The sequence below is a fragment of the Aptenodytes patagonicus genome, chromosome 1 (assembly GCF_965638725.1).
Source record: "Aptenodytes patagonicus chromosome 1, bAptPat1.pri.cur, whole genome shotgun sequence".
NCBI lineage: Eukaryota > Metazoa > Chordata > Aves > Sphenisciformes > Spheniscidae > Aptenodytes > Aptenodytes patagonicus.
Window position 1 is genome coordinate 56,626,760 of NC_134949.1, and position 24,481 is coordinate 56,651,240.

General features: G+C 55.3%; 2 protein-coding genes across 5 annotated transcripts; both read right to left on the reverse strand.

The window, feature by feature from the left end:
- Window positions 1-828: 828 nt before the first annotated feature.
- Window positions 829-13,647, reverse strand: SEPTIN3 (septin 3). Of its 3 annotated transcripts, none has more exons than XM_076336769.1 (10): window positions 13,560-13,647; window positions 7,925-8,116; window positions 7,547-7,675; window positions 6,726-6,807; window positions 6,212-6,349; window positions 5,731-5,848; window positions 5,190-5,285; window positions 3,007-3,106; window positions 2,473-2,524; window positions 829-1,231 (listed from the first exon to the last, which is right to left on the reverse strand). In XM_076336769.1, exons 2-10 carry the CDS (start codon window positions 8,085-8,087, stop codon window positions 1,096-1,098), a joined length of 1,014 nt encoding a protein of 337 aa, XP_076192884.1. In that variant the 5' UTR covers window positions 8,088-8,116; window positions 13,560-13,647; the 3' UTR covers window positions 829-1,095. The 3 variants fall into 3 exon arrangements, with proteins under 3 accessions (XP_076192884.1, XP_076192874.1, XP_076192865.1); XM_076336759.1 differs by having other exon boundaries at window positions 3,007-3,103; window positions 13,443-13,647; XM_076336750.1 differs by having other exon boundaries at window positions 13,443-13,647.
- A 5,535-nt stretch (window positions 13,648-19,182) lies between these two features.
- SMIM45 (small integral membrane protein 45) lies at window positions 19,183-24,199 on the reverse strand. 2 transcript variants are annotated; one of them, XM_076336812.1, is made up of 3 exons: window positions 23,901-24,199; window positions 20,887-20,962; window positions 19,183-20,098 (listed from the first exon to the last, which is right to left on the reverse strand). In XM_076336812.1, exons 1-3 carry the CDS (start codon window positions 24,138-24,140, stop codon window positions 19,890-19,892), a joined length of 525 nt encoding a protein of 174 aa, XP_076192927.1. In that variant the 5' UTR covers window positions 24,141-24,199; the 3' UTR covers window positions 19,183-19,889. The 2 variants fall into 2 exon arrangements, with proteins under 2 accessions (XP_076192927.1, XP_076192919.1); XM_076336804.1 differs by having other exon boundaries at window positions 19,183-20,101.
- Between the last annotated feature and the right edge of the window lie 282 nt (window positions 24,200-24,481).

The window sequence follows — 24,481 nt, forward strand, 5'->3', positions numbered from 1 at the left end:
CTTCTGAATCCACGGCTCTTTGCACTCCTCCGAGATCCTGAAGGCCCTGTGCTGAGTGGGGCTGTCCCTGGGGGAGTTCCCTGCAGGGACCCGCCGTGGCACTGTCTTCCCTGCACTCCCACAGCAGAGGGGCCGTGTTGTGGGGGAAAGGTTTGGCCGGGACCTGCTCAGTGCTGGTGGAGAGAGACCGCTGCAATGGGGGATGAGGTGGGGTGACCTCAGGACAGCTTGGTCTGATCTGCACAGGATCAAAAGCCTGTGACACAAGCATGGCTCTTGATCTTAGCGCTGGGCAGGGCAAATGCACCCTCTGCAGCAGGAACACATTCTTTTCCTCTGGGTTTTGCTTCGTTTGGAAAATATGGCTATTTTCCCCAAGTACTTTCATGCTTCTCAAATAGATGCTACAGCCCAAGAACTAATTCTGTCTCCTCCCACCGGTCACTTCCCCTGAACCGCAAAACATGTCAGTCTGTCACTTTTCCCATCTATCCACTTCCAAGCTGCCATTTTTCCCCTTGGGAAGCCACAGCAAGAAATGGGGATAAAATGCTGGGCCACTGTGCCCTCAGACCAACCAGCTGCCTTCCCACCCACCGAGGACCCAAGAGAAATCTGTGCTGCCATCACTTGAAGACACTGCATGCACCGACTCCACCATCTCTCCTACAGTCTCTCCTTGTCATGTCTCCAAGTGATAAAAACAGGACCACAGCATGCCCCACACCTCCCGCCTCCGAAGCCCTCCTGCCCCCAGAAATCCTTCCCCCCCCAATCCCTGTTTCCCCCAGGCAAGACACTCAGCTGAGACACAGAAACGAGAGAAAGGAAGATGACGGACAGTCTGCTGTGCAAAAAACAAACCGAGAACGAGGACACTCTGGGAAGGATGGGGGAGATGCCTTTGGTCCCTCTCCGGCACATAGGTAGGCACACGCGCACACGCATGCACTCACGCTCGCGTCCTCTCACGCACATGGAGGATGCGCCACATGCTTCAGAGACAGGCCCGTGGCAGAGTCAAGGGTAGCAGGGGTGGGTTGTCGTATCCAGAGACACCGGGTGACAGCGGGGGTGGGGGGGTGGGTGTGTCATTCACAGGTTACTTTCGTGGTTTTCTTCTGTCTCGACAGTCATGGGAGGCAGCCCTCCGTTGTCATTCAGCCGCTTGGCCCTGTAGGTCTCATAGTGGATGTTGTGGGTCACTTCTTTTAGGTCCTGAAGGTGGGTCCTGCAGGTGGCAAAGTGAAGATGGGGTTGGAAAGAGGATATGATAACCAATATCAGCGCAGTCAGTATTAATCTTCTGATGATAATTTTATTCCCTGAGATAAATGGAAGATTTCTTCAGTCAGTCTGGCTAATGAGCGTACCCTTCTTTCTGCATGGATGGCATGGGTGCCATCATACACAACTGAGAGCTGGAGGATCAGCATTCAAGAACACATATGCAGGATGCAGGATATGGGCTGAAATCCCTGGCTGTGCTTGCCAGTGTCCTGTCCCTCTCACACCTGTGCCAGTGGGATGACTACTGGCCATCCATACTGGTGGATACATACATACACACATACTGGTGTGTCAGAGCAGACATGGGCTTAGCTCATCTGAAGCGGTGGTGAGACAAGGAAGCACCAGGAGGGTGTATCAGGTCCACTGCAGACCATAACCTGCAGAACATATGCTTTGTGATGATCACTTGGTTAGGATGTTTTTACTGGAAGACTCAGGGAAAGCACGTCTGCTGCAGAAGGTATCGCAGAACAAAAAGAGGGCAGTAGGGTGATGTCAAAGCATTGTACCTGGCCAAGTGTCTCAATACCACCATACCCACAGGTGGAATGAGCCACAGGGCTCTGGCTTTGAAGTGTGTTTCCCTTATTTTCTTATATTTGGTGTTGTTTTAAAACCTGATTGTATTTATAGGGAACAGAGGTGACCCTGGATCTGCAGCTCTTCTACAGAATTTGAGGCAGATATCACTTGTGCTGAGACAACTTCATGAAACAGAGTAGAAAGAAGACAGGACAATGAAAGCTGAATGAAATATGGAGCTTTTCATTTCCAGGTCATATGTTCTAGCACATCCCTCAACCTGGTAGGACACATGGTCTAGGATGTTGTCGTGGCCTCTTTCTCACCAACGCCACCCCAGACCTGTTGTCAGCAACAAACAGAAGTTGTTGCAACCTAATATTCTTAATGGGATATAAGGGGGGTGGTAGTACCCTGCTTTTCTCCAGGCATCCAGCTCATACATGAAAACTAGCACTTACTTGCCACAGTGGTCATGTCACGAACAGAGGCACGAGAGTATCTACCCCTTAACTCAGTCCAACCCTACCCCACATAAGCTTTCACTGCCTGAAATGTACTTTATTTTCCTTTCCGTAGGGGCTATTTCACTCTAAGAGGGTCTCAGGAAGACTCCCTGCTCATCAAGAGCAAACTGGTGCATGACCATGGCCTTACCTGATGACAAAATCTCGAAGTAGGGCAAATTCACAGTGAGTGAGGTTTTCCACTGAAAAGAAAGCAAGCAATTGTTACATTTGATTTTTTTCAACAACCCCTTTGTGGTTACAGAGCATGGGAAGGTCATTGCCATGGGGCAGGGTTCCAGGTGGGCAAAGCCTGCATACTTCAGAAAGGACAGACAGTTGTCTGAATGCCACACTGCCAGGCATTGAGGATACACGCTAAGAGGCGCTGAGCAGTCACATGTGAATTTTCATTTGAAAACCGAGGCAACCTCAGGAGCTCAGCCTCACACACAGTGGTGTTTGGAGTGGCTCCAGCTTCTGCCAGCTGGCGGTAGTGGCACCGCATTAACCATGGCAGTTCCCTCCCAGCAGAGCTATTTGAGAATTCGCCTCTTGCTTGGGTTCAAAAAGTTTATCGCAAAAGGGATGGGAAGGTAGCCATGGGACATGTTATCTGGACCCTTGTTTATTACTGGGGCCTGAAGAGGTACTTTCAGCTCCCAGAAGCAAGGGGTTTTTTTACCTTCAATGATTCCCCAAGGTGTTTTTCTGCCCAGGACTCTTTTGCCGTTCACTTGGTACTCCTTGTCGCTGCCCACTACTGCGAAGGGCATGCTTTCCTGCTGGGGAGAGACATGTGGAGAGACCTATTGAACCCATTCCAGAGAGCAGCACCATGACTGTTCTCCATCCACCTTTCCTCCTCTCAGCTCACTAAACACAAGGCCTTCTCCAAGGGAAGAGGTTCTCCAGAGCAACACTTCACTGGCTGTCCTCTTCACCCGTCAGTGCTACCCCTAGTGCTTTGGGCTCTTGATTTACAGGTGTCCTTGCACCCCCCTAGCTTAGTGGGTAGCTTGCAGCAGTGCCAAGGGCTCTGGAGCAGGGAGCAGAGCTTTTCTGCACCCATCTCCAGCATTTCTGAAGAGGGGGATGACCAGAGAAGTACCTTGGCGTAACCAGGAGAAGGTCTGTCAGCCCAGGGCTGCTCATATGGATAGTTTGCGGTGAGTATTTCTCACCAAGTTTGTAGTTCTCCACCAGAAGAAAGAGAGGACTCAAAATAATCCTCCCCAACAACACACATGAACTTTCAACAAGTTTAATGGCTGAAAAGGTTGCACTGAGGAAGGCCGGAAATGGGGTAGGGGTGCAGCTTTCCTGGGAAGTGGGACAGTAGGTGAGGCTACTGGGGACCCAGATATCTCTAAGCACAGGGGGAAACCATCTGTTTCCAGAGCACAGGGTGCAGGAGACCCTGCTATCCATAAGGTTGTGCAGATGTTCATAGCTTTACTCTGCTTTATAGATGTCCCTGGGCCTGGGAAGAGACTGCAATTACCACAGGAATGGAGATTAAAAAGCAGTTTATTTCTTATGTGTGAGACTATCCAAACCTAGGGCAATGATGCTGAAGTGCAGAACAAAATGTGGTGCCCTCCTCAAAACCAGTAACAGTTTGGAGAAGAAGCAAAACCCATCTAGTCTTCTCCAGCTTGTGTGATGTATTGCCAAATGGGAAATGATTAATTAAAATGGGGAAGGTGGGAACTTCTGTTGGGGCTGTGACAGCTGAGGGAGTTGAAAGGGCAAGTGTCAGGCTGCAACGCAAGACCCCTGGAGTTTCTTGAGGACTGCCACGGCGGCCAATCTATTTTCATTAATGGCCTAGTCACAAAAATGATGAGTGGGATAATTAAATGCACTAGCATCACAAGGCCAAGAGGTCTTGTCAGTACAAAGGCAGACTGAGTTATTATCGAGGAAGATGTAAGTTTGAGGCACAAAGAGCAGCATTTAGAGAATAACATCAAGAATTTCTGCTACGACTTCGGAGCTCATGGACAAGCAGCAACTGAAGGAGCGGAAAGACCTCACGTGCTAGTCAGTCACAAGATGACCATGAGCCACCAGTGTGATGCAATTGTTTAAAAAGCACATGTGGTCCACGGGCTTAGCAGTTCCGATCTCAGAAGAGACGGGGGAGCATGGGGTACCAGCACCAGTGCTAGAAAATCAAATCAAACCGGAGCAGGCACAGAAAAAAGTGACTAGGAGCATGGACTACTGAGGAATGGGAAGGTCATCCAAAGGAGCTTGTCTTCTTTAGCTGAGCAGGTCAGCAAAGGATAATATTGTTATCTATAAATGCCTTGAGTGGTGGAGGGAACCACTAGGTAGGAGAACTGCTCAAGTCAGTGTTGGCACAAGAACACAGATATAATCCTGGGTACAACCTGGCCATGAACAAACACAGGCTGGAAATTAGGAGACAATTTCTAACACTCTGAGGAGGGAAGGACGGGACAAGCCTTCTCACAGGGGCTGGGGGAGCAAAGAACTGGACTGCTTTCAGGTCGAGTTTGGTCAGCAGATGAGAGGGCTCATGGGGCAGTTGTTTGGGACAGAGGCTGGACATCAGCCACACACCAGGCCCCTTTGGTCCTTAACAGTGGCCAAACAGAGCATTCAGCAAGAGGAGGTGAAACATAGTCCTTCCTCATTCAGCCTTCATAGCACCCTGTAGTAATGACAGGGACAAATTAAGCTGGGAAGGAGGAATGACCATCCCTTACATCCATTGCATCTTTCATTCAGGGACCATGAAGCACTTAAAAACTTCTAGTGATCCATGTCTGTTTTACACTCGTTAAATATGACCAGCCCTCATCCCCCCTTCCCCTACCACAATAAAATGTTTCCTACCCTGATTTTGTCGTTCTCTGTTTTATCCTCCAAGTCTTCATCAAATTCTTTCTGGGGGTAAAACTCGATCCCATTTACTTCTAGCTCTTTGCGCACCTGGGCAGGGAGACATTTTGGAGCACAAAGCAATACAAACCTGAAGGGAAGGCAGGCGGGACAGCCAAGGCAAACACATCTGGGACATTCTTCCAGCGGGCAGGGGCTGGAGGGATTGTCCCCAGGGAAGTGTGCAGCAAAGTGAGGACACACGGCAGCAATGATGAGTCTTTCTTCCCCAACCCCGTTACTTGTCTGGCTCTGCAGTTCCCGTGACAGAGCATATCACGAGATGTCACAGGGATACAAACATTTCTTCCCCCTCTAACAGATGCCCTCAGAACCATAAACAGCTGCATCTTCAGGAGTGACCCACCAACCCAGCGCTGGACTCTGTGCATGCCCCGGGGACTGTGCTACAATCCCAGGAAGAAGGATACCTCCCATTTCTCCCACCTCCAAGCTGGGGCAGGGAAGGATCCCATGCAGGAGAGGAGATACTCACTCTTTGTTTGAATTCGGTCTTCTCCTCCAAGGTCATGGTGTCAGCCTTGGCAATAACCGGGATGATGTTCACTACCTTGCTGAGATGTTTCATGAACTCCAGGTCCAAAGGCCGCAGGCTGCAGCCCAAGGGGGAACAACATGGAAGGGGTCACTTTACCCTCTTTGCCTTTCATCCTAGTGACTCTCCCAGCATCAGGGCATCACTGAAACCTCCCTTGTACATACCCTACTTGCTGCCACCATGCTCTCATCTCCTTCTTCCCATCCATCCTGCCCTCTCCCCAAAAACAAAGTGGCGCTTCTCCTGCCCTTGTTATCCTAGACCCTTTCAAGCCCCATAGCACCCAAAGTTAAGCTAAACAGTGGCCAGCCTTGCAGGCAGGACCTGTGGGTCCGTGGCTGAGATGGAGCAGTGCAGGGTATGTATCTGCCACAGAGGCACCAAGGGCGTGAGGAAGGATGAGGGACGGTGTACGTACGAGTGGCCTGTGGGAGAGATGAAGTAGAGGCAGCAGTGCACTCGCGTGTCTGGAATTCGTTTCTTCCTTGCAATATTCACCTCCTCTTTCAAAAATTTTTCATATTGCTCGTTGATGTATTTCTCAATAGGCTCCCAGCTGTTAAGGTGGGGGAGAGAGATGAATAGACAGGTACAAATCTCCTCATGCGCCTGCCTACAGTGTTCCCGGCTCTGACAGCAGCAAAGCAGGCTCAGGCATAAAAAATATCCACCAAAGCATCTTGCCACCAGCAGAGATGTTTAAGAGTTTCTGTAACTGAGCACAGAAATAGGCACTTGCTATGTAATGTGTGCCTACCCCCAAGCATGCACACTGACCCACAGTGTTCACAATTCCACATCCCCATTACTGGCCCCCCCGAGTGCAATAGGATCCCAGACACTTTCCAGGCCAATTAGATGAGAGTCAATCCATATACCATCTTAACTCCAGCCCTTTCTGGGACACAAGGCCTTGACCATGTAAAACTCACCAGTTCTCATTGTTGATCTGGTCCCCAAATCCTGGGGTGTCGATCACTGTCAGCTTCATTTTGACACCACCTTCTTCAATGACTGGAGAAGAAATTGCAAACAATCATACACCTCTCTGGGGACCTGCTCCATCATGAAACATGTCTCTGTACCCTACAAGGGAACAAGAGCACTCTGCCCTCATCCCTGCCCAGCAAGCATGACCAGGCCAGGCTAGGTCATGCCTCAATAGTTGTGACCCCCACTTGCATTTCTGACCTCAAATTTTGGTAACCTCTGCACCAAAGCCACCTTCTACTACTCTGCCACAGGAAAATTGATTTGTGCTCAGTCTGTGGCCCAGAGGTAGTACTTACCTTGCACAAATTGTCCTCCCCTCCAACGCATCATCCTGAATCTGAGATGATGCTCATTACTCTGCACTGCTGTAGAAGCTGTGCTGATGCTTTGCCACGAGATGTGCTCTACCATGCTTCGGATGGGACCAACCAATGCAATTTGTATAGATCATTAAGCATCTGTAGGTGGGAATGACTTACAGCAAGGCTTAATCCACACATGCAGACTCATGTCTTGGCAGAAGAAATATCCACAACTCTTTTTCTACCCCTCACTTTTGGCTGTGGCATCAGTGGCATTGCTGTTTAAGAAAAGCCTTTGGCTGGGTCTGAGGCCATCTAAAACTGGCACTTGTCCTTTAGCTTCCCATGGAGAAAGGGCTGCCTAACAGCAAAGAACTGTTTGCATAGACTACTGGGGTCTTCTGCAAGACTGTGCTGAAGCATCAGTATTGCCTCCACCCCAGCAGCCTGGCTCTTACCATGCCCGATGGCTTTGATCTCCACTGTCTTGGGGATCTTCTCCTCCCGGTTCCAGCCCGAAGATTTACGGCTCACCTGGGATTTGAAGAGGGTGTTCACCAACGTCGACTTTCCCAGTCCACTCTGACCTGAGGATTGTAAAGAGGAAGCTCGTGACATCTGCCACAGCCCGGCGATGACAGCAGGCCCAGGGGACGGAGCCAGGCTGGCAGGGGAAGGGGCTGTAGGTGTCTCCTTGCCTTGCGCAGGCTCTCCTTTCCCCCAGAGCAAGCACTGTCTGCTCCCTCATGCCCTCCCTGCAGGGCTCGCTCTCCCACCTGGCCTCATAGGATAGTCCCTGGCCATGGTTCCCAGTACCTCAGCTGGTCCCTGCCTACCTACAACCATGATGTTGAAGTCGAAACCTGTCTTCATGGTTTTCTTGCGCATCTGCTCAATGATGGTGTCAATACCGATGTAGCCCAGCAAGTTGGCATTAATGCCCATGGGTTTCATTGGTACGACTGGTTTTTGTCGCGGCTCTGGGACCAGCTCAGACATGGCTGCTTCGTTTTTGCTCTCCACTGGCCCTGCATGGGGAGAAAGATTGAAAAATCATCATTGAGGTGTAACAAGGACCTCCCTGCTGACCTGTCACAGGGGCTGAGGGCAACTTTGAGCATCCATTTCAAGGGCTACTGAGGATGACTGAACGGCAAGATTTTAGCAGTAAGGCTCTTCATGGAGGAACACCTACTTGAGTTTCCAGCACACCCTTCTATGTATCACTCCAGATGAGGAGGTGGAGAAGTGGGGCTTGTTGAGCATGCAACATATTGATGGCTACCTCCAAACAGCAGGAGCAGACACAGTGAAGCTGGCTGGGCTCCTAATTGAGTGCCCAAAGCTCTGTTTCTGTCTCCTCATTTTTGTCTCCCAGTTCTCACCAGGATCATCAGTGTTTTGCCCCTCCAAGTTTAGCATGAAATTTGCGATGGAACAGACTTTCAAAAATTATCATGTGTCAAGTCCCAGCATTGAAACAGAGTTTGGGATTTACCGTGAGGACTTGCAGGCTTGGCCCTTGCCAGGGGCAGCTGCGTTACTGGCTGTGATGTGCAGGCTGAGTTCCTCAGAGGAAGGCAGTGGTGGAAGTGCAGAGCATGGCCACAACCTCCGCACTTGCCTCCCACCCGTAGATTGATGTTTTTTGTCATGCTCAAGAAATTAATCATTGTGATCAATAAACTAATCATCTGCACCTTTCCCTCCTCACCTCCCCCTCCTCGCTTCCATGTAAAACAAAGGGGCAAAAAGAAAGGCCCTGTGGGCTTTCTGGCCTCCCCAACTCTTTTTCGGGTGATGGCACACACTGCTTGGGGCAGGCCTCATCCATTTATCTCCATCTCTTGTCTCATTAGTGAGCAGTTCCCACCCGCTGGGAGGAAGCTGGAGGTTGGGAGAGGAGAGGGCATGGAAGAAAAGCTGTAATTGGTAGGAAAGGGAGGTGTGAGGGATGAATCTAGAAAGGAAGATGAAGGGGATGGGAATCAAATACCTTTCATACACAAACCAGCTGCAAACTAGAGCCTCTCGCACTCTAATTACTTGACTCCCCCATGCTTTGTCTCATTAGATGGTTATTTTTCCCGGACAGGGACAGCATGTGTTTTTGCTTGGTAAGCACTCTGCTTATTTTGGATGCCACTTCAGTTCAAGTATCTCACACTAAATCATCCCTTTCCATCATTTCAGTGGAGTTTTTCGCTCCTCTCAGCAGAACCCGCTGGCTGCAGAGGAGCACATGAACGGCAGGGCAGGCGACTGCCATTTGGTGGGTGACACATGCCTCTTGGAAAGGAAGATGACTCAGAGGTCACTGGGCTGGGGACACTGACAGCACCAGTCCAGGGTCCCCGTGACAGCTCAGCCAGGTCAGGCAGAGGCAGGGGTTCGGAAGAGGTCAGAGATATTTTGTTCAAGGACAAGGTTAGGCTGCAACGGGCTGCATGGCTGGCTGGCGATCCTGCCTAGCATTCCCACATCAAAGTTCCTGTGCAGACACAAAGGGCTGCTCAACACAAGGAAAAATTTACATTTTATATATAAGCTTTAATATCCCACTATCATATACTGGTGGTAGACCTTGCAGGAGGGCCACCCTTGGCAAGGAGAAGGGTGCCTCCACCCAGCTCCTTTTACACCGCTTGGGAAGTCTTTTATGTTAAACTGGGGGAAGGGATCTTCCCTCTGTGTGAGAGGACAGCCACACAGCCACCTGTGCACAGCACCGTGGGTAACATCTGAAGGGTCTCGTACCACCTCCGTTCCACCTTGCCCGCAGGGGAGAGGTCTGCCAGAGGATGCCCCCCCCCACCTCCTCTTCCCCACCGAGCAGGGGCACTCTGAGCTATCATCATCCTGTCCTGAAGCAGCGAGCAGCACCCTGGGGGGACCAGAGCAGAAGACGGACCGTTGGCTTGAGCCAGGCTGGCAATTTGGAGCACCGCATGCTGCCGGACAGCTGCCGGAGGAGGCAGCCTGCCGAGCCGAGCACTTCTCGGCTGCAATCCGCTCTTACACCCGTCACAGCTAGTCTGTGCCTTTCCTGCTGACAAAGCATCCCCTGAGGCTCCCGTTGTCTTTTTACAGCTTTCTCAAAGCTGCTGCCAGCCAGGAAAGCCCATCTTTGGCACAGCACGGAGGGCCAAGCCAGCCGGCTCTCCTGCGCCCTGCCCTTCGCTCATCCTCTCCCAGGCTGGCCCACGCCACTTGTACCGTAGTCGCGTGGCTGTGCCTTGCCCCTCATCCTGCTGCAGCATCCTCCAGTGCACAGCCCACACAGCCCTGCTGGGGTCCCACCTACCCCAGAGAGAGGGAGAAGAGGGAGACAGGGGATGATGAGAGGACGTGGGGCAGGGGGCTGTGGCCCCAGTGAGGCACTTGGCTACTGTAGTAATGGGAGCGAATAAACCCCGGAGGTGGACAGGGAACTGGTTGAGGTGGGAAGAAAGCCCAGATGAGCAGCTGTATGGGATGGGTGCAGGACCTGGGCCACGCGGGCTGCGATCCCTTTGCTGCCCGGGCAGTAGCTTGTCCTCAGGTAGTCTGTTGCCCTCCACTTTAGTCCTTCAACTCCTTGTTCTTACACAGGGAGGAGGGAGGAGGGAAGTTGCTGGCAGCCAACCTCAAGGTTCACTAAGATGTTTATAACTCATCCCTCAGTCTCACCGAGGGATGCTTTGTCCAGAGCTGGCAACTGTTGCTAACTCTGCTGTGGACATCGTAATACGTGGCCATCTCTTTGCAGGCTTTGCTGCTGGAGCCAGGAGCTTGCAGTGGCTGGAGCAGATATTTCAGAGTCAGGTTCCTGAGCACCTATAAAAAGCCCTGAGACCAGGAGAAAAGATCTCCAGAAGTCTCCTTAAATATTTCCTGGATTTTATATCAGTGATGTTGCCCTGGGCGTTTTGATTTTGGACATTCAAGGTCTCGGGGTAGACAACCTCCCTTTCTCCTCTCGGTCACTTGCCTTCCTCTCTGTGTGGGGTGCTTTCCCGTACAGCCTCAGGAAGGGAAGCCCCCATTTTGCAAAGAGGTACCCAAGGGCTCAGCTTTCTGCACACAATTTTCCACCTCTTGACTCCCACAGAGAAATCCAAGGAGCCAACTGAGGAACAGCCTGCTGGGGAGGTCAGGGTGTACAAAACCGGGACCAGGGCTATGAGAGGCACCTTGAGGCATGAAACGTGTCTACTTGGTCTCCTGGGAATGGCTCTGTTTTACATGCAGTAATGCTAATGCTGCTATGAAGCCTCATTAGCGCTCTGACTGACTGGTCAAGGGGTAGCATTATGCATCCTAGACACATCCTGTAGCCCCTCCAGCTGTCCCCTGTAATGAATACATGATAGGGCACTATGGCCAGTACAGCTGATAATGAATAGAGGGTTAGCCAAGGTTAACCACTTACATCCGCTGTTTGCATTGCCACCCTTTTCCCTGCTGCTTTGTTCTGTGTGCTAAGCGAAGCTCACTTAAGAGGGCAGTTGCTGGTGATACCTCTGCTGCCCGGTTCCCAGTGGGAGGCGGCCCGGGCTGGGCTGCTGGGGGGTAATCTCTGGCTCACAGGAGATGCTTCACTCAGCTCCAGAGCGGGGAGAGGTGCAGCATCTGGGGCCGGGGCAGGCAGGGCCAGAAGGGCAATGGGTGCCCGGAGAGGTCCCAGCAATCCCAGCTAGCTCCTGCTTCTGACACCCACCAATCCACCCCAAAACCTCTCCCTGGAAGGCTGGCGCACATGGCCAGCAGCAGACACCACTACCGCAGCGCACCCTTCATCTCTGCCTGCCTCTGATGTTCGCAGCAGCTAGCTGGGGACAGAGGTGGCCCTGCAGGTCCCTTAGGGGCTCAGGTAGTGGGGACTAACATCTACTCTGTCCCGATAACCCAGATACAGTCACATCCCCTCCCCCTGCCTTCCCGTCCTTTGTCTGAGTGGCAAGAGGGAGGGAGGGCTGCAAACAGACGCTCACCACAACTCAGCTTCCAGCAAGGAAAGGCTGTTTAACCCCCATGTAACACATGAACGGCCTCTCCTGTGCGGCACGAGGCTGTCCCGCTCCGGCTGGAGGCAGTGATCCAAACACGCATCTCACCCCAGCCCTTTCCACCCGCGTGGCCCCAGACCCACGGGCCCACTTCCTGCAGACACAGAACAGAGAGGAGGGACGGGTTCAGAGGCTGAAGGCGGCTGGCAGGAGTGGGCCTTTGGCGGGTGACGCCAGGTCCCTAGGAAGGAAAGCAAGCAGCTGCTTCAGTAGCACAGCCTCCCTGGGGCTTGCAGGCATTAGGATCTGCTCCTTGCTTCAGATCTGCAGAGATGCTAGACTGAGAATCTCTCCACTGGAAAAATCCCTTTCCCCCCTCAGTTTCTGTGATGACCCCAGGGCATTTCTCCCAGCTGTGCAGGGCAAAGGGCGAGCCCTGCCAGATGCACTGCCTGACTTCAGGGTGCAGAACAGAGCCATTCTTCTTACCAGATCTTTTTGCCTGGCCTGAGGATCACTGGGCATTTTGCGTGAGGCAGGGAAACTCATCCCAGCCCTTTGGGCTGCTGCAGCCTTCCCGGCAGCAACCTTCCTTCCCCTCAGTGCTCTGCAGAGGGCTTGGGCAGGAGCCCGGCTCTGCCGGGGCCACAGTGAAATCTAGGGCAGCATGTGCCGAAGCCTCTCTGGAGATGCAGGAGCTGGAGGTGAAGGGACTGGGCACGTCCCCAGTCCAGCTACCGCAGGGTTAGATGCTCGCCTCAGCCCTGGCTGTACCCTTGGTGCCGCTCCCCAACTGTGCAGTCCATACCCCATAGCCCAGCTCGCCGTCTGGGTGGCACGGCTGTATCACAAGGCAAGAGCATGCTGAGCACCCCTGGACCAGGGTACCCATGCCACCTCAGCTGCCTGTCCCCCTGCCCGCCTGCTGGTGCCGGGGCTCCCTGCCCACCCGCCGGCTCCTGCGCAGATGCCCAGGGAGCAGCACAGGACGTCCCCGCTGCCCCCGCAGTGACTGCCTGTCACTGGCAAGGGACAAGCCAGTCGCTGAGCAGCTTGTGGGCTTTCCCCAGCCCTGGACCAGCTGGGATTATCTCTTTCTTTCAGAGCAGCCCCTGGCGCCGGCTACTCCCCATCAGCACCACAACCAGCCCCGTTTGTTCTCCTTCATGCCAGACTGCTGCCACCAAAAGGAAAAAAAAGAGGAAAGACAAAGCCAGGACCGATTTCCCCCGCTGCCCTTCGGGGTTATTCCTCCCCCGTGGCCAGAGCTGGGCAGCGTTGGGGCACGGCGGAGGGTGCCTGCACAAAAAGCCCCAGCGGCATCCCTCTGGCATCGCCCAGCCCTGCCAAGCCCAGAGCATCCTACCTTTGAACATGAAGCTTCCTTTGTCTCCGAATCCTCTCCCAAGGGGGTGGGTCTCCCCCCACTTTTCTAGCCCGACGCTGACGCGGTGTGGTGGGCTATGAGGCTGTCCGCTTTTACCTCTCTCTTTTCCTCCCTGTGTCCTCTTCTCCCCCCCTCTCCTTCCCCTCCTTCTCCAGTGGCTATTTCAGCGGAGCGGGGATGCTGGTGCTGCTCCTGCTGCCATTGTCATGTGACCTGAATATTAAACATCGCCGCAAAATCTCCCCCGCGCACTCTCCCCTGGCTCCATCCCAGGCCCCAGGCTCCATCCCAGGCCCCCGCCAGCCTCCCCGCCTGGGTGGGCACGACCGCAGGGACAGAGGAGCTGCCGCCAATGCTCCCCCCGTGTCCCGGAGGGGGCCCCCTCCTACACCCGCACCCCTCCTCCCTCCGCGCACTGCACAGACCTTTTCTTGCCCCTTTCTCTCCCAATTCCCCAGCGGTTTCAGCATCTCTGCTTGTTTGGGGGGGGGGATATTTAACCCTTTGTAGCTTCACTCCAGCGGGGCTGAGAAAGGGCGGTCTCTCCCCCTAGGTATTTATTGGGTTCAGGGGATTGCAAGGCCTCCTTCTGCTTTCCTGAAGGGAGGAAATTGGGAACGTTTTGGCTCATCAAAAGCGATTTGCCCTTCAGCTCCACTTGCGGAGGCGTGAGAAACCTTTTCTCCTCCGGCACCGCGATTCTTGGCTGTCAGCCCACGGTGCAAAGGCAGAGTGAGCGCTGTCCCCTCTGTGTGTGTGTGTGTGTACACATATGTGTGCATGCGTGTGCACGTGCATGTGTGTGCATGCGTGTGAGGAGCAGGGAGAGGTGCTGCCCGTGGGCCAAATTGGGGCATGCAGGTCACATCCCCACGTGCCCCAGCAGGCGTCTGTGCCTGGCGGTGCCCACCTGCACATGCCCAGTGGATGTGCCTGCGCCTGGAGAGCTGTGCGGATGACCCTGGCTGCCGGTCAGGAGGGGGATGCCCCTTCCTCCCTCTGCGTTTCCTTCTCCTACGGTTGTGAGCCCCAGCCCCATCACACACCATGGCCCCACCATGCTGTGCTGAGGCACGAACATCTGGGACTGCTCTGATCCTCTGGTGTCCTTTCAGGGCCGTCCCCATGTGTCCCTCCACTGTGCGGCAGCCCCCTGGGTGGGGGCCGGGCTGCGGGGCGCCTGGCAGACTCGGCAAGGGTTTTGGGCGCCTCTTTTTGCAGCGCCCCAGGGCAAAAATGAAACTGCACCCACTGTGGGTTACAATCACTGTCGGCGCTGAAAAGTTACCCAGGCTAGGCTGAGCGATCCGACAAGCCAGCTGTGTTGGGACAGACAGAGAGATGGGCATCCCAGCACCCGCAACAGCTCCTGACATGGCACCCGCAGCCGCCCGTTTCCCCGCCGGGTGCTGGACTGACCGCCACACAGGCTCACCTCCCACCCACCTTTGCCCACCCACTCCCGGTGTGGGCAAAGGGGGGAGGAAGCCCCTGTCCTCCCCCACATCCCCCTGCCGCTCCCGAAGGGCCCTGCCCCACGCAGAGCCCCATGGGCGCCACCGAGGGACCCTTTGATGCCTCCCTCCCCCCTGCCCAGCCCAGCCCGGCAGCGGAGACCCACCGGAGAGTGGCGGGGAGCAGGGCACCCCCATCTTCGCCGCCGTGGTGGCCTCGGCCCCGCCAGGGCTGCCACATCGTTGGGGCCCCTCGGCCAACGTGGGCCGGGGGCGAGGGGAAACGGGGGTGACAGGGGCTGGACCCCGCAGCCGCTCCCAGGGGGGCCCCCCACCACCCCTGCCAGCCCGGCGCAGGGTGACCGAGAGGCAGCTCCGCTTCGTGGGGGAAGCAGGGGCGCTGAGGGGGCCGTCCCGCCGCGACGGGGGGCCCGGGATGCGGCTGGGGCCGGTGGGGCCACCCAGGGTGGGCAGGTGGCTGCGGTGAGGGGCGACGTCCTCCTCCATGACGGGTGGCGGCGGACTGGAAGCAGAGGCGGGAGGGTGGGGGGGCAGGCGGTGCCGGGCCGGGCCGGGGGGGCCCAGGCCTTCCCAGCTGCCGGGGCCACAGCGTCCTGGGACGCAGTGCTCCCCGGAGCCACCGTCGTCCATGGGCCTGAGCCCCCACCAGCAGCCCTGCCGGGCCGACCAGCCCGCCTCCGGCTGGGACAATGGGGTGCTTGTGGCCTGCCCGGCACGCTCCCACGCCTGGCGCCGCGGCCGCTCCTGCCCCCTGGCCCAGCGCCTTCCTGGCCCCCGCCACCGGCAGCCCCATGCCGCGGGCAGCCCCACGCCACGGGCAGCCCCACGCCGCGGCCCCCTGCCCCGCTCCCATGGTGGGAGGTGAAGGAGCGGTGCGGACCTACCAGGTCCGGCCTATGCCGCCTGCTCCTGGTAGGGAGGACAATGGGTACAATTTTAAAAAAATTAAAATCTCTGAATTTTTGAAATGTTTTCCCTTCCTGTCTTTTTTTTCCCTCAAATGGCAGATTCCAGTTCAACAATTTATGCATGATCAAGGAAGTTCAGTGTTTGCTTGTCGGGTGTTCATCCAGGTTGATGCTTCTTTCCTTTATTCTGATTTTCTTTTGCTTCTTCATTATTCTGATTGTTTCTTAATTTTGCCAGCTTTGGGGCGTTTTCAGGGTCAAGAGGGCATCCATTACAGGGAGTCAGCTTGCCACTCTATGCCTTCCTTACTATAACAGAGACTTCAAAGAGCAATGCCATAACCAAGGAGGAAAGGAAAAAGGTGTTTTGGTGGGGAGGGACGAGGATATGCCTGGTTTGGTGGGCAAACAGGAGCAAAGAGAAGGAGAGCTGGGCACCCATAGCACCTGCAGCATGGCAGGGACGCTGCTCGCCTGTCTTCGGGTGGCCATGGCTGAGGGGTGGAGGGGGAACCACCGTCCCGTGACCTGCAGCGAGCCATGGGGAGTGCTGGGGGAAGACAGGGCTCAGGGTGGTGTAACTTCTCTGCTTTAAAGGCAAAGCGACAGAGAAGGTGGAAAAGACCAACCTGATGCTGTGCAGTATTTCTAGCACTAAGTATCTTCTCTGATGCTTTATGCAGTTTAATTCAGTATCTGTGACTATTTCCCTCTCCCCTGAGGTCTCTCTGGCTGCACAGGTCCCACAGGGGAGAAACAGTCTCAGTTTTCAGGCAGCGTTTGCCTTTGGCTTAATTATTCCCAGATAGCCCTGCAGCATAGCCGGCACAGAAACCAGGCGGATGAAGACCTATCCCGCTGTAAAGGAAACCTCGCTGCAGACTGCTCCTTGCTGCCTGCCCCGAGCTGGAGAGGGGCAGCTCCCAGGGGGAACAACAGGAAAATAAAGCGTCAGCCACGCTGTTTGTCACACACTTTTATTCCACTGGGGAGGGCTTTGACACCGTTGGCAATAAAGTCCTTCACACTGGTGGAAAATAGCTGACTTAATACTGATTGCATCAGGACTAAACGGCGCAAAACATAAGCCAGAGGAGATGAATAACTAGTTTCTCTCTAGTCCAGCCCTGACCTGTTTGTTGTCTTCTTTTTGCTCGGTTTCTGCAGCGAGTCGTGGGCATAGCAGAGGTGAAAACAGGCAGGATGGTGCACGGAGGAGGACACAGAGGAGGGGAGAGGGGACCCCCGCAGGGAGCCCCATCGCACCACAGATGCCAGCTGGCCGAGAGCAGCGGTGGCAGACCCAGCCTTTCGGTTTTAGCAGGCTGGTGGTTTTCCCTCTTCTCTTTTGACTCGGCAGGGGAAAGTGGGTTTGGAGGAGGTGTGATGGCAGAGCAGCCTGTGCTGGTGCAGGCCGCGGGGACCAGGCTCCCCTTCCCACAGGGACAGTTTAACCTGTCCCTGACTGTTCCAAGCCCCTCAGCTCCAGTACAGCCATTTTTATTGCTACCCCATGGCTCAGCTGGGGTCTGTTTGCAGTACAGTCCCAGCTACGAGGGAGTTGAGGCAAGGAAGCAGGTTTCCAAGCTTGGAGATATGGCTGTGTTGTGCTGGAGGGCAGGGGATGTGAGCCATGCAGCATGCCATGCAGCATGTGGCACGTCAGACCATGCAGCCCAGCCCCGCAGCATTTCCCTTTTGCAGCCCCAGATCACCAAGGCACAAAAATACATGGGATTTACCTGTTTCAGGTTGTGCTTTGAGCCTTTGCTTGCCAGGGCAAGCGTAACTTTGGGCACAGGAGTAATCCTGCTCACTGCATTTCCCTGCCGAGTGAGACTCCCCAGTTAGGGTACTCGCATGACCATCTCTGTTTTTTGGCTGAATGGAAGGACTCTTGACTTGTCCTCTGGCTGAAACAGAGCCAGAAATCTCCTGCCCGTGTGCCTGGTTTTGGTGTGGAAGATAATGATGATACATAGAATCATAGAATCATTAAGGTTGGAAAAGACCTCTAAGATCATCGAGTCCAACCGTCAACCCAACACCACCATGCCCACTAAACCATGTCCCTAAGCGCCTCATCTACACGTCTTTTAAATACCTCCAGGAATGGTGACTCAACTACTTCCCTGGGCAGCCTGTTCCAATGTTTAACCACTCTTTCAGTAAACAAATTTTTCCTCACGTCCAATCTAAACCTCCCCTGGCGCAACTTGAGGCCACTATGATACAATTGCAATCTGGATGGATGAAATGTCCCAGAAAGACCCAGGATATTTACAGGATGTCCTGACCCATTCCTTCCTCATCCAAAACTCTTAGAGCTAAAAATTAATTTTCATCCCCAGAGAATTGCCAATGGAGCATCACTCACTCAAACCAGCCCAGTGTGCTCTCCTCTCTTTGGGAACAGAGGAGAAAACCCTCACAGGAGAGGCTGAGTGACACAAGCCCATCTGGGATCTGTGGCAGATTTGGGCACCCGGCCTGAGGGACTCCTGCTGCCCAAAGGAGCCACTGGGGACTATGGCACAGAGCTGGCACCCCAGGAGCATGCTGGGGATGTGGGTCACCCCAATACTGGCAGGCCGAGGTGACGGCACGGGATGCACAGACACGTGCACACTGGGGTGGTGGCTGCTGGCTGACATCCCCTGGGACATGCGGGAGTGGGGCACACAGGACCCCGCTGTGTCCAGAGTGCTCACAGGTAGCACCGCTGCACCTACTGCATCCAAAGGGTGGGTGTTGGGGTGGGAGGAGAGGTGAGGAGAGGCTCTTGACACAACCTCCTGCCACGGGTTCAGAGCTCCCCCAAACCTCCCTCTACATACTGGACATTGCACTGGGCTGGCAGGGAGGGAGAAGATGTGAATGTCTCTCTTAGCCCCAGCATCATGCCTTCATACAGCGCTTCGGTAACCGATCAGCCCCGGGGCAGTGCAGAAAGTGCAGATAGTCTATAAAGATGGGATTTTGTGCCAGACCCACATTATATAGCTTGGATCCAGAAAGCAGAGGTGGTGCAACGGGCCCATTTCACCAACAGGCTCAGTGTCCCTTCTCAGAGACATGCAGGGAAAAGGGGTCGAGGGATGCTTCACAGCTTTCATTGGGACGACAGTTAAGGGAGAGCCCATCCATGCCATAGGACTCCAGAGTGCGGGGGACTGAACAAGTGCAAGCTACCTCCTAGTCTATCCCATCTCACTCCACGGCAGAGGAGCAGAAGGTCAGGCAGATAGGGAGAGGCTTGTGTGATAAGTCTGGCAGCACCCCTTCATGGAGGGCTGCAGAATATTCTCAGCTTGACACAGGACTTGGACAAACCTCTTTACTAAAGATCTTTAATTTCAATGTAGTGCATCTGGAATGGATGGATGGGTGGATGGATGTTCTCCATCTCCCAAACAGACACAGAGAAGTGGTGCGCCTTTAGCAGGGATAAAGGCATTCAGTCTCTGGGGCTCGCAGAGACCTTGGCCCCTCTGTACAGAGCTTCAGCAAGCTTACCATCCCAGCACCAAGGGTGGGTGCTGTGAAGAGCTCAGCTGAAGCAACGATCTGGGTTGAAATCCCATTTATTTCCCCCATAATACCCCCTGGACTTAAACAGACTGGTTTAGATTTAACCCAGTGACTAGGAGTAAAAGGCTCCATATCCCTTTGCAAGTCTGGTACCCCTGCAGAGACCTTTCTTACTGGGAGTCATGTCAAGATGCCAGGCAGCTCAAACTCAAGTGATTAACAAGGGACCTTTCATTTGAGTGATTCATCAGTCTCGGCCATTGGGAGGAGCAGAAGTCCTTGGCTGGGTGAAGGGCTGTGAGCGTGTGGGAAGCCCTGAGTCTACAGTGCCACACAAACCTTGCCTAAGAAGCAAAGGGGCAGAAAGGTGAGTGGTGAGTACGAGACCCAGATCAGCAAAGAGCAAAGTGACAATCGGCCCCGCTTGCACAGGCCAGGACTGTCATCCCAGCTGAGGCTTGTGGACTGTTGCCCACCCGGGAGAGGCTCTTCTGGACTCGATGGGCAGCGTGTCAGACCTCGGGCACCCCGAAGGCCAGGTTGTCCCTAATCATCAGTGTCTTCCGAAGGTCTCGTTCCATGATCGGCCTCTGTGTTCGCCACTTATGGGCTTCCTGGAGTCCTGGCTCGAAGTAGTAAATGCAAGCTCCAAAGCCCACCAGGATGAGAATGGAGATCATCAGATACACCGGCACAAACCAATCCAAGAAGTGGGGCATGGCTGCTAGAGAAAAGGGGAGAAAGCTTGTGCAGTGGGAGCACCCAAAAAACACCTCTACCGAGCTTCATCATGAGACATCAGTCTCATCAGCAGTGCCCAGCCTCCCCGCACCCCTCCTCACAGCCCCACTGCACCTCATTTCGTGCTTGGTTGCACCTCAAGGCACCTCAGCCTTCGGGATAGGGCAATCCCCCTAGCTCATCACTGGGACCCCCTGATTGAGCAGCAGTCCTGCTCCCTCCCTGCAGAGGGGGGTGAGCCCGCACGTCCCCAGCCCTGCTGCCAGCGATTAAAGGTAGGCAGCGGGTGCCTAGCTAAGCCAAGCTCCTGCAGTGGGTAAATACAGCTACTTCTCATCTCCCGCTTGGGGGAAAATCTGCTGCCCCTTCCCCTGACACTCCACAACCCCTTTGAATTCCCAGTCTGAGTTGGTCTAGCTCGGGGCTGCGCCCTCCCTTGCTGCACCCCTATTTAGCATCCTGCTTTGCCAGGGCTTGGGGACCTTGTGGCTCTTGGTTGAGCACTGGTCTCTGCCTTGCCTGGCCTGGGCTTGCACCAGTTTCCCACATGCTCCCGAGCCTCCCTAGGCTTTTCCCCAGCGATATTCAGGAGGCACTGGTTGGGTTTATCAGCCCTCCCCAGTAGATATCGCTGCCTATGACATTTATGAGTTCTGCTGCGGGATCCTTTTGAGCCGGGTCTCTGGTTTGCCGGCTGCCGTGCAACAGAGCAGAGCCCAGATCCACCACCACCCCCGCATCAGCTGCTGGGCAGCGGGAGCCACTTACCTGGCGCGGCCGATCTGCCTTGCCGGGAGCCCCTCGCCACCCAGGCGCGAGGTGCCAAGTCTGGAGCAGCGCCGCCCTGGGGAGCACAAAACAATGCGCTGCACGATCGCTGTTGACCTGGGGCTAAAAATGAGCGAGCAGGAAGGAGCAAACATCTCCCTGCCCAGCTGTCAGGGCTGAAGCTTTCCGGAGGGGCGGATAGATGGGGTCCCAGGCCCACAACCTGCTGGTGCCCTGGCCCACTCCCTTCCCACCATTACGGCCCTGCTGATGCCATGCTCAGGGCCTACACCCTGACTTGGGGCCATTTAAAAGCTGTAATGGCACCACATTTGTGCCCATCCCTTTTCCCCATCCTTTGGGAGGGAGGGAGGGAGCAACCCACATTGCAACCCACAGCAGTACCCAACTTGTCTGACTCCCAGCTGCCCGGTCTTACCAAAACACCCGCCAGGGTGTGGGTCATGCAGGGGCAGAAAAGGGGATCGAGAAGCATCCCCCCCAAAAAGCACATCTACGGCCTCCCCCGGGCACCAGGGCTGCTGGGTTTTGCACAGTATGCATGCCGCTTGTCACAGGCTTCGGTGGATTAAACTGGGGACCCTCAGGCTTGGGAAGGCACAACGGTGCCGGGCTCAGGCACAAAAAGCAGTCCTGAAGGGAGGCTTTCCAAAACCCTTGACCCTTGGTGGGGATGATGAAATGTCCCTTGACTTCAGCGGGGACGAAGTTAGGACAGAGCTGTGCCCATGTCAAGCTCCTGCTTTTCCAGACACCTGAAAGCTGCCACCTGCAACTATCCCCGGAGTCACCCCTCTGCTAATAACTGCGTGTCCCCAGCCTCCCTTGTGCAGGGTGGTTAAGGGGAGGCTGGGGAGAGCTCCGAGCATCTCCATCCTCTTCCCCACTCCTGGCCCATAAGGCTGCTGCCCTTTCTCTCACCGGAGGCTGGGCTTTTTTGAGGGTTTTTTTTTTAATACCACAGCCATCAGTTGATTCCAATGTGCCCAGCAGCATTTATCTGCTGGACGCCTCTTGCAGCAGGAGAGCCCGTCCCTGCCCGCTCGCCCTGAGACTAGCAGCAGGAAGCATGAGGTTCATCTCTACCCTCTGAATAACACCTTTTTTGTCACAAGGTTAGATCTGAAATGAGCTGCAATTCTTGTTAACATAAGCAAGAAACTGCCAGCATTGGAGAAAACACCTGATTTCCTCCCACTTATTGGCATGGATGTTGATAATTATCTGTTCTCCTTGCATGACAGGGGAGACCTCAGTGGATTTTACCTCCTCCTACCATGCTCTTTGGCTTTCAGCAGTCCTTGGTTTTGCTACCCATGGCGCTGCCCCTACCATTGCCAAGTCCTGGAGGACTTTTTCTGTCTCCTTCTCAGTGATTCGTACCTCCCTTTTGCCAGGCCCCCGCTCCACCTGATCGAGAGCAACGGGACCAGGCAGCTCAGCATTGGCCACCATTTGGCCAGGAGCAAAGGGGCAGTCTGGGCGCTGCTCCTGCCTCTTCATGGCTGCCTCTGCCTTCCTCAGGCAAGTAACTCGGGAGGAAAACCCCCACCCCAGCCCACAATAACGTCACAGACATCTTGTGGGGAGCAGGGATCCCGCTGTGGGGTTTTCCTCAGTCAGCTCATCCTGAGGGACAATGGAAGGAATTAGGCATGAACCCCCCTCCCTGACAGGAGTCAGGTCTGAGGTCTGGCTTTGGCCAGAGGCCCCTCAGCACAGTGCTCCGCAAAGTAGCTCCTGTACACCCCCTGCACTCCCCAACTGCTGCCGCATCCAGGCTGGGGGGCCAAGGCTGCTGCAAACCCCTTCTCCGGAGGTGCCCCAGCAGCTGATACCAGTCCCCAGCTGGCGACACCAATGGGCAGGGTTAGGGAGCCTGGGAAGGTGACTCCGGCTTGGACCCCCCGGGGTGACGAGAGGAAAGCCAGCAACCTCATCTCCTTCCCTGATCATCTGCTTTCCAAACCTGGGAGTGAAGCTGCCATCCAAAAAGCACTGCAATAAAAAGCAGCCCTACAGACTTCCCAATTTATCCTCCCTCCGTGACTAGCAGAGCCAGTATGTCCCAGCTCCTTGCCAACAACCTATTCTTCGGTCTACTTGCTATGCAGCCCTCACCTCATGCCATGTCCCCCCACCACTCGCCTGTCCCTGCACCCACAATGAAGGGTCCTCGCCATGGCCAAGCTGAGCACTGGGCGAGGTGTCAGAGCCCCCCCCCAGCCTCTGCAGGGCTGGCCTGGTGAAGCACTTGCTCTCGTCAGATGGGTGAGCGGCAAATGCTGAAAAGAGGGAGTTTCATTCAAAGATGTCAGCTTTCCGGAGCAGCTCTGCAGATATTAAATGTGCCTTAACCCTTGCCGGACCAGTTGATCTCAGCACCCCATTTTGCAGTGGGACATCCATGTCCCCCCAAAGACACAAAAGAGTCCATGGTCTTTCAGCTGAGACAGCATCTCATAGAGGTAAGCTGACTGACCCTTTATAAAACCATGCTACCTGTGTCACTCCAGCCGCTCTCCTTCAGTGTCACCCCCGGATCCCCCATGCCACCTCCTGCTGCCCCCTGAGGTGCCATGGGTACACTTGTGACGGGCACCCCAGGGGGCATGCTGCAAGTGACAGGGCAGAAACTGCTTGGCGGAGGCCAGGAGCAGGGAGAGGGGGTTTGCAGGAGAGATGGACACACAGCAGTGACCAGGCAGGGGGTGAGTGAGGCAGGAGTGGTGCCCGTGCAGAGTGCCAGGACACAGGTGACTTTGGGCATAAAACCCTCCCGTGTGCATGGTCGGGAGCACAAACCAGGTTGCAGTGTTACCAGCCATGGGTTCACCCTGACCACAGAAGATCCCCCCAGGACTGGGCACCCCGGGGCAGCTTGCAGCTTGGGGCAAGGAGCTGCCGATGGCTGGGGACCTGGACATGACCCCGCTCCCATGCATTGCATCCCTGACAAGCACCCACTACCTGCCCTGCAACATGCCACCTACCTCCTTCCACGGGTGCAGGGCGATGGGATGAGGCTGCTCCCTCCGGCATCTGCCAGGGCCTGGCCAGGATGAGTCAGGCTCCTTTCCCAGCCAGGCAGTGCCAGGGAGAAGGGACCCTGCTCCGGGAGAGCAGGGCGACAGTGAGAGGCGACAGGCGCAGGGCGGGAGGGAGGGATGGCGGGAGCAGCCACGCTGGCGGGAGCGTGCAGGGATGACACGCAGCCAGCAGCGCGGCCTCATTTCCCACCGGGGCTCCTGGGGGCTTCCCCCATCGTCTCTCTGGCAGCGTCAGCCCCCCTCCAGCCTCTCCAGGGCACCCCACCGCTGGCCTCCCCCCTGAAGGAGGGACCGTCTGCAACCAATTGCATCCCTGCGCAGGGGGGGCATTTTAACAGCAGTCGCTATGGCAACGGGCCTCCCGAGCTCACCCGCACATGGTACCCGGGCGAGAGCCACGGGAGAGGCAGCCGAGGGATGCTCTCCCTCCTCCCGCATCATCCGCAGCCTGGGCTGCAGCGCCGGAGGACCAGCTCTCCACCAGGCTGAGAAGGAAGGATGGGGCTGGGGAGGAGGAGAAATGC

What these genes read in the sequence shown, in the direction of transcription:
- SEPTIN3 (XM_076336750.1), bottom strand. An exon ending in CAGATCAACAATGAGAACTG is followed by an intron (nt 6,350 to 6,725) that starts GTGAGTTTTACA and finishes CCACCTTAACAG; the next exon opens with CTGGGAGCCTATTGAGAAAT. An exon ending in ACCTTGGGGAATCATTGAAG is followed by an intron (nt 2,525 to 3,006) that starts GTAAAAAAACCC and finishes CTTTCTTTTCAG; the next exon opens with TGGAAAACCTCACTCACTGT.
- SMIM45 (XM_076336804.1), bottom strand. Translation starts at nt 24,140, where the DNA reads ATGAGGCCGCGCTGCTGGCTGCGTGTCATCCCTGCACGCTCCCGCCAG. An exon ending in CCCTGCACCCGTGGAAGGAG is followed by an intron (nt 20,963 to 23,900) that starts GTAGGTGGCATG and finishes TGTGCTCCCCAG; the next exon opens with GGCGGCGCTGCTCCAGACTT. An exon ending in AGGCAGATCGGCCGCGCCAG is followed by an intron (nt 20,102 to 20,886) that starts GTAAGTGGCTCC and finishes CCTTTTCTCTAG; the next exon opens with CAGCCATGCCCCACTTCTTG.